The sequence below is a fragment of the Typopeltis vanoorti genome, chromosome 1, assembly GCF_054136105.1.
Source record: "Typopeltis vanoorti isolate ZY-2024b chromosome 1, IOZ_Tvanoo_1.0, whole genome shotgun sequence".
NCBI classification, from domain to species: Eukaryota; Metazoa; Arthropoda; class Arachnida; order Uropygi; family Thelyphonidae; genus Typopeltis; species Typopeltis vanoorti.
In genome coordinates, this window is record NC_143549.1 from 79,350,449 (window position 1) to 79,365,685 (window position 15,237).

Here is a 15,237-nt window from a genome sequence, read left to right on the forward strand (position 1 = left end):
AAAACATTACTTAGTTCTTATATAAAAATTAGGTACATCTTACTTTCGTATAATGTTTCTCATGGGCCATTTTTAGTGCTATATCTGAGATTCATTATGCAAGATGCCAACATAAAATTAGGGTATCTAAATGCATATTCTAGTTATTTCATTTCGCATTATGTTACAGTTTCAATGCAATTTATTAGTAACTATCCTGTTGATATTTATAAAAAAATGCATTAATTTTTCACTGTGTTTTGTTCAGGATTACACAAAATTTTCAATAAATATTAAAATAACATGAGAACTGTTGCATCATATGTTCTGAAAAGTGTGTGCTCATTGCCAATCAGAATTTACATTTAGAATCTCCCCCCATACATGTTAGCTTGTATGGTATAAGAACATTTTAAGTAATATTACAAAAACAATATATTATGATTCAGAAAATTTCTTTTTTAGTACTGATCCAGATATGGCTTAAGAATGATCTCTTTTTCCCCTCCCCTTAAATCTCACACATAAGTTGCAAAATGTGTTACACAATAACTTGAATAGACAGGGTAAAGGCTTTTTAAAATAAGAGAAGCGCACAGAATGAAACAGGAAGATGAGAACTTGGTTCATCTTTGAAGCTGAACTGTGTATGGATAATGACTACCAGCTGCTCATGATGATGACAGTGGCTAGTTCATAAATGGAGCAGTGCCTATGAAAATGCAGATATATATGAGGGGCGGGGGGTCTGGAAGGTTCTGATAAACACCCAGAAGAAAAATGATATTAAAGCAACTGATATAACCACAAGAAAGAACATATCTTAAAACCCTCTAATCCCCATTGCATCAAATTGTAATAATTTGTTCTTTCAGGGGTTTATCAGAACTTTCCAGACTCCTCTCATATAAAAGTATATTAGAAGTACATGAAGTATTTTTTTTTCAGTATTATGATTTTGTATAATATAAAAACAGTGTCTATGAGAAAGTAACTGAGGTTGTTGCTGGTATGTTTCATGGTTGCATACTGTTAAATTGTGAATGAAGAATTTTATGATTTATTACTTCATTCATGATTTAACATGAATTGCATTTTCTGAGCTAAGTTTGCTCCTAAATAAATTGTAATTTAAACACTTACTGTTATTTGTTCATTGAAATAATAATTTTAATTTTTTTAAAGTTATTTTATCTTGTAAAAATTATTAATATAACTTGTAAATGTATCCTAAGTGAACTGTAATATATGCATTTTATTTGTTGTTACGGAAAGTGAAAGTATTTCTAACAGACTCTGCTAATGTGATTTGATTGGCTGCTGTAAGAAAACTAAGTTATTTCATGATAGCGCGTGACTTAGCATTGAGAACTGTACAATGATCATGTGATAATTTCGTGGTTTGGGTGGGAAAAAGGAATCAGAAGGAAAATGGAGTGAGTGTAGATAGGTAGTGAGATGAGACATGACCTAACCTGAGATCGAACGTCACAACAAAGATTTGGAAGCTTGTTCCGATTTTAATGAATCTTACTTCGAACTCATAATTATTTATAGTTTCCTGTCACCTTGTAAAGGAATTTACCCGAGTGAATGGATGATAATAATAATATGATTGAGATTTATCATAAGACAAGTTATTACGAGCAAGAAAATATCTTTTCCAGTCTTGGCAAATGTTGTTGAACTCAGAGATACTACAAGTTTTGTGTTGCCTATAGTGAAAGATTATCGAGTGCCTAGAAGTGTTGTAAGAGTTTTCCATAATGTGCAAACTATGATGATCATACTGGTAAGATATCTATTCTATAACTAATGTGTGATATGTTACTTGTGTCCGGAGAACTTGGTCAAATTTCATGTTGCTGGAGCTAGCTAGTCAAGCTTGAATGAGTGATATTATAAAACATTTGCTTGTGAAATTAATGTGAGAAACTTCATTGAAGAATTCGTTTGTGTTGAATGTGTTATCTCGCTACGTATATGTAAAATCAAGAATGAGCCTTTTAAGAACTATTTTAATCCTCTGATAAATATTGATGATGCTTGTTAAGTGTTTGATAAACTGAAGTTTACGAATATTTCACTGAGACTAAAAAGAACTAACTTTTGAATGTTTTGCTGAATATTGATATTGTTTAAATTGAAACTAAGTTGAAATCCTAACGGATGTAAATTATGAAAGTCATATATATAAGTTCTAGCAGTAAATGATGCATTCAGCTGAGTAGAATCTTCATACGTTATTGAATGTATAAATTATTTTCTAATTGTATTGATCTTAATAGAGTTCTTGTTTCTTATGTAAGAATAATTTTGTGAGAGAATTAAATATCTTGTTTAACTTGATTCTTGTGCTTGCCTAATTTCAGTTTCATTGCACTGCTCATTAAAATACGAATCTTGCAGGAAACCCTAAACATAGTTAAGAAATTATCGGCCTGTAGTGCTATTTGATGCTTGATTCCTTCACAATAATTGTGTAATTTCAAACATGATTGTGGCGCAGTATAATAAAAATTTTCTTAACTTTGAATATGGGGTCAACCAACAACTAGCAAATATAAGGTTGGATGAAAGACAGACACAACAATACTGTTTTTTTTATTATACTAAGGTCTGCATATTTTTCCAATATTATATTACTGGCTTCCTCAAGATCAAAGGTTTTTTTTTTATTTTTTATGAGTGATAACTTATGAGTGATTATTTTTTATGAGTGGCATTAGAAATAGCACGGTTAAAAGAAATTATTAGGAAATCCACCAGGGAATTGGAAAACGTGGAAAAACGTTTGTTTAAACTTCGACAGGATAAGAAAAAGGATGAGAACAAGAACAGGTAGGAAAATACTGAACTTGGTAATCAAAATATTAATAACAACAAGGTAAGTCATTAATATCTGAGAAAAAAAGATGTAATATGGTATGGTGACTCAATTTTAAAATTTGCGCTTGCCGAGGGAGTCACCACTTCTAGTTTCCCAGGAGCAAAAATTAAAAATATGACAAACGTAATTGAAAACCAAAAAAGAAATGTAAAAGAAATGGTAGTGCTGGTAGGTACTAATAATTTAAGTGGTGACAAACATACTATGAGAGAAGATATGAAAGGTCTGTTGGAAGAAGAGAGAAAAAAATGTGCGAGAGTAAAAATTGTAGGATTACTACATAGATATGATAGTACTGAGTTAAGAAGGAGGGCAATGATAGCAAATGATTTCACGTGCAGACTATGCAGAAGATATGGATGTGAGTTTTTAGATGTGTGGAGTGTGTTTGATGGCAGAAAAGATGTGTATAATAATGATAGCCTGCACTTGAATTCATTTGGCATCAGAAGCCTGGAGAAATTACTTCTTGGTATGAGACTTAATGCAGAGAGTCAGGGAAACTAGATCATCAAGGGAGGAATGGAAAAAATGTGTGAAAGTTCAGCTATGGTATACAAACGTGATAAAGATATAAATGCCTTTGAACATGATTATGTAGACCTGGTGAAGGGGTGGAAAAATATGCTTTGGGTTCGGACCTTTTAAATATGTCTGGGGAGGGAAAAGAGAAATTTCTAGAACAACTCCAAATATGTTGCATATCTAATTATAAGAATAGGCTAGGTCGTAATTTATTATGTCTATACACAAATGCAAGGAGCATTAGAGACAAAGGGATTGAGTTTGTTGCTTTATTGAATACGAAGTGGCCTAAGATTGTTGGCATTAGTGAAACCTGGCTATCAGGATCAGATATGGTAAATGGGATTGAGTGTAATGGATATACTATTTTTAGGAATGACAGAAGATATTGGAGAGGAGGAGTGCTATTAATGATATCAGATGACTTAAGTCCAGTTAGGATAGAAATACAAGAAAACAATGATGGTAACAATGTCCCATGTAGTGATGAGCTTGAGTCTATTTGGTGTGAAGTGGAGGTTAACAGAATGAAATATATGGTGGGGTGTTGCTACAGACCTGGCAGCTCAGTTGTAGGAGACGAAGAAATGCATCACCAATTTAGCCTTATGGGTACCAAGCGAATGATCATTATGGGCGACTTTAATTTTCCAAACATTAATTGGGTAGAAGAGAAATCTCATGATCAGAAAGAACAGGAATTTATTGAATTGTTGCGAGACAACTTTCTCAAGCAGCATGTGAAAGAAGGAACTCTAGGTCAGAGAGTGTTGAATTTGCTCATAGCATCAGAATGGATCTCTGTCAAGAATATAGCTATTTTACCACCAACTGGTGACAGTGATCATGCTGTTCTTTCTTGGGAAGTATCAATTCAAGTATCTACTTGAATTGAGGCTCCAATTAAATCAGGCTACATGCTGAATTACAAAGCTGGAAATTATGATCAACTTAGAAGAATATTATCTTTGGTCCCATGGTATCAATTACTGAATGAAAAAATGTAAGCAATACATGGGAATCTTTGAAAAAGTGCTTGAATGAGTGAATGAGGCAGTATCTGAAGGTATCCCTAGTGTTCAAAGAGTAAATAGGTTGGGTGTGAAATGGATGAGCAGCCTTATTAAGCTAGAGATCCAAAAGAAGATGATGATGTGGAAAGAGTATCATGAGAATAAGAGTGAGAGGAGTTATGAAATATATAAAGCTCAGGCCAGAAAAGTAACGACTATTGTGAGAAAAGCTAAAACGGAGTATGAAAAGAAATTGGCCATGCAAGCTAAAAGCAATCCAAAAGAATTTTATCGTTATGCTGCAAGCAAAAGAAAGAATGAATGCAGAAGAATAACTTTATTAAATGCAGATGGTACACGAGTGTCAGAAGCTGAGGAGATTGTTCAGTTAATGAGTGCTCACTTTGCTAAGATATATCAACCAGGTGTATGTAGTATGGTGCACAGTGCTATTGCTACGTTGGATGAAGAGTTAGAGTTTCAAGAAAATGAGGTTAAAGACCTTTTGCATAACCTGGATAAGAATTTGTCAATAGGGACAGATGGAATATCTGCCCATTTGCTAAAGGAATATTCAGCTGAATTGGCTAGGCCTTTCACACATTTGTATAACTTGACCTATTAGTATTTCTGGTGTGGTAGTGAAGATTTTAGAGAAGTTAGTAAGAACTTGCATACAGAAATGGGTAGACAATCATTCTATACTCTGCAGGGAACAGCATGGGTTTACTAAAGGAAGGTCATGTTTTAGCAATTTGCTCATATTTTATAACAATGTTATGGCCGAGTTGGATAAAGAAAATGAATACACTGTGATAATGTAAAATTTTTCTAAGGCATTTGATAGGACACCACACGATAGGCTGTTGCGTAAACTGGAGAATATGGGATTGGAACATAATGTATTGACTTGGAGCAGGGGATGGTTAACAGACAGATATCAAAAAGTGGTATACAGTGGGTGTGAATCTGCCAGATTTAAGATAACCAGTGGTGTACCTCAGGATTCAGTCCTTGGGCCATTATTGTTCAATCTATACATTAATGACTTCAAGCAGGGTCTATCATCAGATTTGCAATTGTTTGCTGATGATGCAAAGATAGGCAGAGCAATCAGGGATGCTACTGATATTCAGCAATTACAAAATGATTTGAATAAACTGGAAATCTGGGCAAATGGCTTCAGTTTAATGTTAGTAAATGTAAAGTTATGCACTTTGGCATGATTAGAAATCCAGCGGCATATCAGCAGGGTTATGCTACAAGAAACTGAAGAGGCAAGGGATCTTGGTGTATTGGCAGATAAGAATTTAAAGTTCAAAGGTCACATAGCAAAAGTTGCAAATACAACTCAGAGGATAATTTCTATGCTGAAGCAAACCTTGACATGTAAGGATAAGGAAGTAATTTTGCCTCTTTATAAGGCTTTAATGCACACTTGGATTACTGTGTGCAGATCTGGTCTCCCGGGTTCCAAGGGGATAAAGAAGCCATGGAAAGGGTGCAAAGAAGAGTTACAAAGATTATATCTGGATTATGGGATTTAGATTATGAGGACAGATTGCGAGTATGTGGATTACAGACTCTGGTTAACAGGAGAAAGAGGGGGTGATATGATAGAGGTCTATAAACTTTTGAATGGGTGTTATAGCATTTCAAATGATGAAATTTTTCGTTATATGGAAGGCGGGGAGAGAACACGGGGGCATCCATGGAAGTTAAGGTTATTCTCAGTCAAGAAAGGGGTAAGAGCTAGGTTTTTCTCCCAGAGAGCAGTGAGTGAGTGGAATAATTTGCCCTTACAGGTAGTGAGTGCATCTAGTGTAAATGAATTCAAAGGTAGGTATGATAGCTGGGTTGGGTAATTTACAGCCTCCCTTCATGAGTCCTTGACTCCCTGGAGGTCTCAGATAATAATAATAATAACAGTTGTATGAAGCATCATATAAACTTAAGCTTAAATAGCATTTAACAAAAATCACAAATAATAAATTACAAAAATTAGCTGCAGTAAAGTATTTATTTCAATAATAATGTATAAGTGGCAGTGACAGCTAAGAGGAAGGCAAAGCAGAAGTGGGATGAGTCAAGAGTGGAAGAGGACAGAGAGGTGTACAGAGAGAGAGAAAGCAAGAAGCCAAGAGAGTTGTGGCACAGGAGAAGGCCATGGCATATCAAGATCTGTATGATCAATTAGAAACAAAGGAAGGACAGAGAAAAATTTACCAACTAGGGAAATGTAGAAATAAAGCAGCAAAGGACATCTTACATGTGAGGCAGATCAAAGACGCTGAAGGAAGAGTATTATGGAGGGATGTGGACATAAGAAACAGATGGAAAATATACTTTGAGGGACTTTTGAATGAGGAAAATACAAGGACTCACAGAGGAGATGGGCAACCTTCTGAGGGGATGGTGCAGAACATCAGTAGAGTGGAAGTGACGGAGGCCATGAGGAGGATGAGGAATGGAAAATCGGTGGGCCCCGACAGAATTCCAGTGGAGGCATGGAAGGCACTGAGGGAAGAGGGAATTGACCTGCTGTGGGACCTGTTCATGAAAGTGTGCCAAACAGGAAAATATACCCGAGGAATGGAGGGAGAGTACTCTTGTCCCCATCTTCAAAGGTAAAGGGGATGCACAAGACTGTAAAAATTACAGAGGAATAAGGTTGATGTCCCACACAATGAAAATCCTAAAAAGGGTTCTTGATGGTAGATTGAGGAAGGAGGTGGAGATTGCAAAGGAACAATTTGGCTTCATGCTTGGTAGATCAACAACAGATGCAATCTTTGGGTTACGGCAGATGATGGAAAAGTATCGAGAAAAACAAAGGGAGCTACATCTGGCATTTATTGATCTGGAGAAAACATACGATAGAGTGCCAAGGCAAGAAGTCTGGAGGTGTCTGAGGGAGAAGAAGGTGCCGGAGAAATATGTCAGGTTGTTGCGGGAAATGTACAGAAATGTGAAGACAAGTGTTCGGACCTGTCTGGGACAGACAGAAAGTTTTCAAGTAACAGTTGGCTTGCATCAAGGGTCAGTATTAAGTCCGTTTCTGTTTAATATTGTGATGGAGGTGGTAACAGAGGAGGTGAGATAAGATGCGCCTTGGACGATGTTGTATGCAGATGACATCTTGCTGTGTGCAGATTCAAGAGAAGAAGCAGGAACTAAACTGGAAAGATGGAGAAAAGTACTGGAAGAGAGAGGTATGAGACTGAGCAGAAGTAAGACCGAGTATATGTGTTGCACAATGGGCGGAAGACAGGAGACAGATCTGGAGCTGGAAGGAAATGTCATCAGAAAGGTGAGAGACTTTAGATACTTAGGTTCAACAGTGGAAGAGCTGAGAAGGAAGTGGGATGCAGGATACAAGCGGGTTGGAGGAACTGGAGGGAGATGGCTGGAGTGTTATGCGATAAGAGGGTGCCGATCAATCCGAAAGGCAAAATCTATAGGAGAGTAGTGAGACCAGCTATGACATATGCTATAGAAACTGTGGCCTTGAGGAAAAATAACATCAGCAGGATGGAAGTAGCAGAGATGAGAATGCTTAGGTTGATGTGCGGTGTGACCAGAAAGGATTGTCTGAGAAATGACTATGTCAGGGGAGCAGTGAAAGTTAAGAACTTAGGAGCGAAAATACAGGAGACAAGGTTGAGATGGTTTGGTCATGTGATGAGGAGGGAGGATGAATATGTGGGAAGAAGGGTCATGCAGATGGATGTGCAAGGAAGGCCGAAGTGTGGGCAGCCAAAGAAGAGATGTTGGGAGCTGGTAGAAGAGGACTTGAGGAAGAACTTGGATGTGGTGACAGCCCAAGACAGGAAGGTGTGGAGGAGACTCATTATCAACAGTGACTCCACTTAAGTGGGAGAAGCTGCAGAAGAAGAAGAAGAAAGTATTTATTTCAAATAAATGAGCTATTATGAAACGTTTTTTTTTTGCTTTGATATTGTCATGGAGTATGTCAAAATTTTCATGTGTATGACTGATTGTTGAAAAACTTGTAGTTACATTACAGATAGTATATCTAGTGCTATAATAGTAGATTATACCCATTGGTAAGCCACAGCCAGTTCACAAATTAGCTGTTACATTTGAAGCCGTTTAAGATATATATTTCTACAAAAAATAAAAATAAAATAAAATAATAATAATAAATATATCTTACAAAATGGTGTGGAAAACTATGGTGTACACAGTAAACTTTAAATGTAAAACATGAAATTCTAACAAATAATGACAAGTTTCTACAACAGAGGATAGAGGTTGGTTTGAGTTCCTATCTGCATGCACGTCTAATATTTTGCAGCAGGGACTGCTGCAAAATATTAGACGTGCATGCAGATAGGAAATTAGGGTGAATCTGAACATAAGTTATCCTAGTAAAATTGTATAATTATTCAATATTATGGATCAATCAGATTACCTTGGATATCAGAAGATTTCCAAGGTGACCTAATTTCTTTAATAAGCTTTAATCTAACAATTAAAGCTTTATCTTCACGGTTGGGAAAACCAGAATATTCCTGGAATCCAACACCATATGTTAAATCATGGATGAGAAGTCATCAATCTGCATTAGATAGTAGAGTTCATACGCGTGGATAGGATACCGTGAAACCTATCATAACTAGAGTTCATGTATCCAGTACTAAAGATTAATATAAATATCTAGCAGTCATTTGGAAATGACCTAATCAGTAACATTTTGTTTCTTTTTCAATAGACATATGTAAAAATGTTTTAAATGGTGCACATGGTTAAAATGCTATGTATGGTCTGTACTGCTGTACGGTGCAGAAACTTGGACCTTGAAGACAACATCAATAAAAAAAGACTTGAAGCCTTGGAGATGTGGTTATACAGACAAATGTTAAAAATCCCATGGACAGCAAAAACATCCAATCAGGAAATACTGGAACAAATGGGAGAAATCACGTAAACTTTTAGATACCATAAAAAGAAGGAAAACTGCATATCTTGGTCACCTACTTTGTAACACATTTTTCTTTGGCAATTTTTTAAAAATATCTTCTTTCTTCCTCCATTCTCTTACCATCTTCTTGATTATGTCAAAATTTCTTGCAGCAGCACAGTTATTAGTTTGCTTATTTCAATTACCCTTATTTTAAATTGAGCTTCATACTTTCTTCGTTTTGTTGCTGGTTCCATGATTTTAAACGATAATTTTAATAATTCTAAAATTTAAAAAAAAAAAAAATGCAAAATTAATAATTAATTAAAATTGGGGCTAATCACTTTTAATTAGGGTAATTCGAGTAAATGCTAAATCCATGCTATGCAAAAAAATAATGGATATGCATAGATATAAAAAAAAACAGATATAACAACAATACCTAACGTTGCATTAATACAGAAAGAAGAAATTGGGGGGTCGTCTTATACAACCAACATAAGCTTAAAACCTAAAAATAGCCTAAAATTTAGGCCTTGTCTTATATGCTGGTCATCATATACATCAACATATATGATACATACATAATGTGGCACATCCATTAAATCACAACTTTATGTAGAAAACCAATCAAGATTTTGGCAACTCACCACTGATAATACTCAAATTTGTCTTAGTGATTCCTTCATTTCAGTTGAAGTGAGTGTAAAAATTATAATTTTAACACTCGCAATTTAGGTCCCCTGGACGATTCTTGAAATCCTCTTTTGAAGCCCTTCTATGATAGGTAAGTCATTCAGGTGACATACTAATCAATATGTTTTGTCTATATAATATACTGAAAATGAAAAAAAAAAAAAAGCATTTGCAAACTTTTTTTTTCTCCCTCAGGAAACTTATGGGCAAATATTACAGCATACCCAAACAAAATTTCTTGATATATCAAGATTCATCACCCATTTCCCATGCAAATTACTAACATACCAAATAATTTCTCATGCATGAGCTTAAAAATTTCTTTGATTGGATTGATTACAATCGGTGACAAAGAAACAAAGGACATCATGCATCAGTAATATGTTTTTAGCTAGCTGTTTGTTTGGTAGGAGTTGAGACTCCTGTTTTCCACATTAAAAAATTCTTTTGCCATCTGAGACCAGCTAAATGAGTCTTACCTCATGAAAGTTACTTGAATTGTCATTATGAATTCATAATAGGATCATTAATGCCTGGTAAAATTTCATAATATTGAATTTAATTTCTATTTAAAAAAATGATGTAATTAAAATATTTTTTAAAATGATAGAGAGCAAAAATGATATATCTATAATTTCTCTGGATGCTTTTCAGAACATCTACTGTATGTCCTTACCTGGATATACACCAGGAGCATCTGCATTATGCCGTTGAGAAGTTTTCTGGTGATTTTTTGATTGAATTTGTTCTGTAATGGTGGCTAGATTCTTTACTGAAGGATAACATCCAGGTTCATGCCTACGGCCTTAAAAAAACAAAAATGCATATAAGAAAACCGTAAATTTGAAATACATTATCATGTTATGAAAACTTCAAACACTATACAGTTTATGTGAATTTAATTAATAACAGAAATCTAAATTTGACCATTTTTACCTTGTAAGGTAGGGCGATAACGTAGGAACCCATCTTTGGTACCATTCAGGTAATACTGAACACAGTGTTTGAATTTTTGAATTTTTTCTTGACCAGAAGATCCAAATATTTGGGTTCCTACAGCATCCAGGTTATCAATTGAAGGTAAGCTACGTACAAAATCCACCACTGCTTTGATAAGGGTATCAGGAGAAGCCTAAAGTAAATGTTTCAAACAATAAATATATTCATTTCTAATTCATTAGAAAGATCACGTAATAAAATGTAGTTTTACTTGAATATCTACAAGCTATAATAATTTACAGGTTAAACGTGTGGATAGAAAATAAATATATACCCATATAAGAGCTAAACAAATTATGCAAAATCCTATTCATCATGTGGAACAATGTATTCATTCAAGATCCCTCATTTTTCTTAATATGTCCTAATAAGTTGAGAGGAGTTCCAACAAGTGATTGATGGTGCTAAATCTGTGTTTTCTTAATTTTTTTTTCCATTAAATAAAAATAAAATCTCTTTTTTCTGATACTTCTTGCCAGATGACAAATTCTACTCACCATGGAGTGAGTGTATTGTGAGCCTGTACGTACGTACGTACGCACACACACACACTTAAGGGTTTCAGTTTAATCCTATCTGAAGAAGTCTGTTTGTATGCCACTGATGAAACCAAAAATTTTAAACTATTTTCAATTTTGAATGCAACAGATAATAAGTATATGCTATAACAATGGTTATCACTTTTAGATGCAGTCACATGTGTGCTATGTTGGGTGGCAGAATCACATTTTCCCCAATTTTGGGACTGATAATCTATCATTGCAATTAAGATCTGGATGATATAATAGGCTTCAGCACTTTTTTTTTGAACAAATGCTCATATTTAAACATTGTCTTTATGCAGCAATGTGGTATTATTTCAGAAGATCCTGTCCTGTGGCTGGTATTAACTTCAAGTTAGGCTAATCAATTTCACAATTAATGAAATTTAATCCACTAAATGTAATGTTCACATATATTTTTCATCTGACCAACCTGTTTGGCCGAAGTATGATTACTTCCATGAACTTGACAAATACAGGTAACAAAAAAGGGAGTGATAAAAAAAAAAATCGAGTTTCTGGGAGGAAAAAAAACCTCTACCTTCATAAGGGACCAGGTAATTAATCCCTTTCTAGAACTACTATAGACTTGTTGAAATCCTCAGTAGCTCAGTTAGAATAGATTGATCCCTTTGATTGGAAAGACCTGATAAAGGTTTCTCACAGCCAGGATTCAAACCCAAGTCTTTCTAATCAAAGGGATCAATCTAGTCTAACTGAGCTATTGAGGATTTCAATAAATCTATAATAGTTCTAGAAAGGAATTAATCATGTTGAATCTGTTTTTTTTCTTAAAAAGATTTTGTTCAGAGAGTTATTTTTAATTTAAAAAATATTCTATTTTCTCCACTCTGTGTGCAGTTACTTGCCAGCTGGAAAAATCATCTCGCCACGGGTGAGTGTATTTATTGAGTCCTGTATATATATATATGGGGTGATTAAAATTAAAGTATCCCAGTTTAAGGCCTTGTGGAGCACCATCCAGTGATCCAAATGCTGCAAAACTTTGCAGGAATACATAGTGCATCATGTGGAAGTGATATTTGAGGAAAAAGGCTCCAAAATTCACCACAGGGGCGATGAAAACACCAAATGCATGAAATTTGCATATCAAGTGACTTGGCAGGTGCCAGGAGGTTTAAAAAGATGGACAGAGGAATTTTTCCTTCGTTGTTAATACCAATAACAGCCAGAGCCAAAGGATAAAAAGAGAATTAACGAGGTTAATTCTCTTTTTATGCCCCAATGTGCTTTGCTCAGGAAGCTACCTAAACAACTGCAATGCTGTTGCAGCACTCCGTGAATTTCCTTGCCTGAACAAAAGTCAATGAGGTCCACTATCTCCATGTGCTTTGTGACAAATGATTAGTCATTTTGAAGAAATGGGATTATTGGGAGTTAGACCTGGCAGAGGTCACAAACATATCTATCCATTCAAAAAAACACTGACACAGGAGCTGCACCTGCAGGACTTTGAAAGTTGAATGACATTCACGTTACCATTCCTTGCTCAAGTGGAGTTGGACACTGCGTGGTCATGGATGGATGGATGATTTTGTGGGAAGATGAGGATCACTTTCAGCTGAATGGAGCTGTGAATACCCACAATTGCCAGGTATGGGCTATGCAAAAACTTGCATGCAAGCCTTTTAATTCGTCCAAAGTTATTGTCTAGTGCAGGTTTACAGATTTTTTTTTTTTTTTTTTTTTTTTTTTTTTTTTTTATCATTGGACCATTCTTCTTTGAGGACATTCACCAGTTGGGTCCTGTGATCTGTTCAGTTAATGCCGAGAGGCATCGTAATATGATAAACAGTTTCATTGTGCCACAGCTACAACAGCATCTATGAATAAATCCAGTAATTTTTATGCAGTATTGGGGGGGGGGGGGCTCGACACATTGGTCGATCCATGCAGGAGGTTCTTTGAAAACATTTCACAGAAGCCAGTCATCAGCCATGAATTTCCCACTTCATGGCTGCCTTGTTAACCTGATTTGACCCCCCCCCCCCCCGTGCCCCCGTGACTTCTGGCTCTGGGCATTTCTCAAAGACAGGGTTTATCAGGATCATCCTGATAACTTGCCAGCACAGAAATACAGCATAACACAGCATGTATGCAACATCTGCCCTGACCTAGCTGTGTTCTGCTAGTCAGGATGCTTGAACACACATTGCAAAGGATGCAGTTTGTAGCATACCAAGAAGGGAAGACTGTGAATGTATAATGGAAGTGAATAAAAATGTGTTATTTATGCTTTTGTCTCTTTTCTCCTATACACACTAAGAAAAATTACTATATATTCAGTACACCATACAACATTTCCACTTTGAAACTACTTTTTTCCCCCTCCCAGATATTGCTTCTGCATGGTGCACAATGCATTCATGCAAGGTTCTGAAACACTTGGATCACTGGGTGGCACTCCATGAGGCCATAAACAGGGATATTTGAATTTTGAATACCCTATATATATATATATATATATTACTTATTTTTGGATTGTAGTCATTGAGAAAAGAAGTATGACTGACAGTAATCTTTTTTTTTTTGGAGTTTGCTTTTGAAGAGTAAATTTTTGCTCTTCATAATACCACAGTTCTCAATCTTCTTCTTCTGCAGCTTTTCCCACTTAAGTAAGATGGCTGTTTGTAGTGAGTCTACTCCACAACATCCTGTCTTGGGCTGTAGCCACATCCAAGTTCTTCATCCTCAAGTCCGCCTCCACCATCTCTTCTTTGGCTGCCTGTGCTTCCTCTTCCAATGCACATCCATCTGCATGACCTTTCTTCCCAAATACTCCCCCGCCCCCCTCATCACATGACCAAACCATCTCAACCTTGCCTCCTGTATCTTTGCTCCTAAGTTCATAACTTTCACCGTTTCCCCTTACATAGCCATTTCTCAGACAATCCTTCCTGGTCACACCGCACATCCACCTAAGCATTCTCATCTCTGCTAACTCCATCCTGCATGTTATTTTTCCTCAGGACCCCAGTTTCCAAAGCTGGTCTCACTACTGTTCTGTAGATTTTGCCTTTTAGATTGATCAATACCAACTGATTATTCTCTATTTAGTAATCTTTCTCAAAAATAAGTAAAATATATAATAATATCTTGTGTCAAGAGGTGACAGACATTAGGATGGTGAGAAAGAGCAATGGGACGTCAAACATTTCGCTGATTTTGTTGTAAATTCCCATTAAACAATTTTTCAGTCACAGGACATGTGATATGATTTACTTTTCCTTAACAATCTTCTTCACAGTGTAGCATTTGATTGAAATATGGGCAATTAGAGAAACATGAAAATAAATTAGAGAAACATAAAAGGAAAAATAAGGGAGAAATTGACTCTTGAAAGAAAACCAGAAGAGTTTGCTGACAGGTTTGAAGCTTACTATTATCTTCACATGATAAATGACAGGTGCTATTATCTTCACATATCTGCAGATCTGTGGTATGCAGTATCGTGAAGATAACAGCATCTTTTCCTTTTCCATTCACCAGAAGGCATAAATTTATGGGATCACAGTAAATAAGGAATTTATTCTTGCTACTTCAATATCATAACTAGGTGGTTGAGATGAAATTTAAAAATAATTTTTTTTTGTTCAGAAACACCACCAATATATGAGATAGGATTTTTTTTGCAATTAATTACTAGAC

At 35.6% G+C, this 15,237-nt stretch overlaps 1 protein-coding gene across 2 annotated transcripts in view; it reads right to left on the reverse strand.

The window, feature by feature from the left end:
• Positions 1–15,237, reverse strand: part of LOC150110124 (constitutive coactivator of PPAR-gamma-like protein 1 homolog) — a 299,942-nt gene that overhangs the window by 232,082 nt on the left and 52,623 nt on the right. For both annotated transcript variants that reach the window (XM_090397994.1, XM_090397986.1), the window contains exons 3-4: positions 10,964–11,159; positions 10,704–10,832 (exon numbers count right to left, since the gene is read on the reverse strand). In XM_090397994.1, the coding sequence (XP_090254120.1) occupies positions 10,704–10,832; positions 10,964–11,159 (325 nt within the window). The remainder of the gene's footprint in view (positions 1–10,703; positions 10,833–10,963; positions 11,160–15,237) is intronic.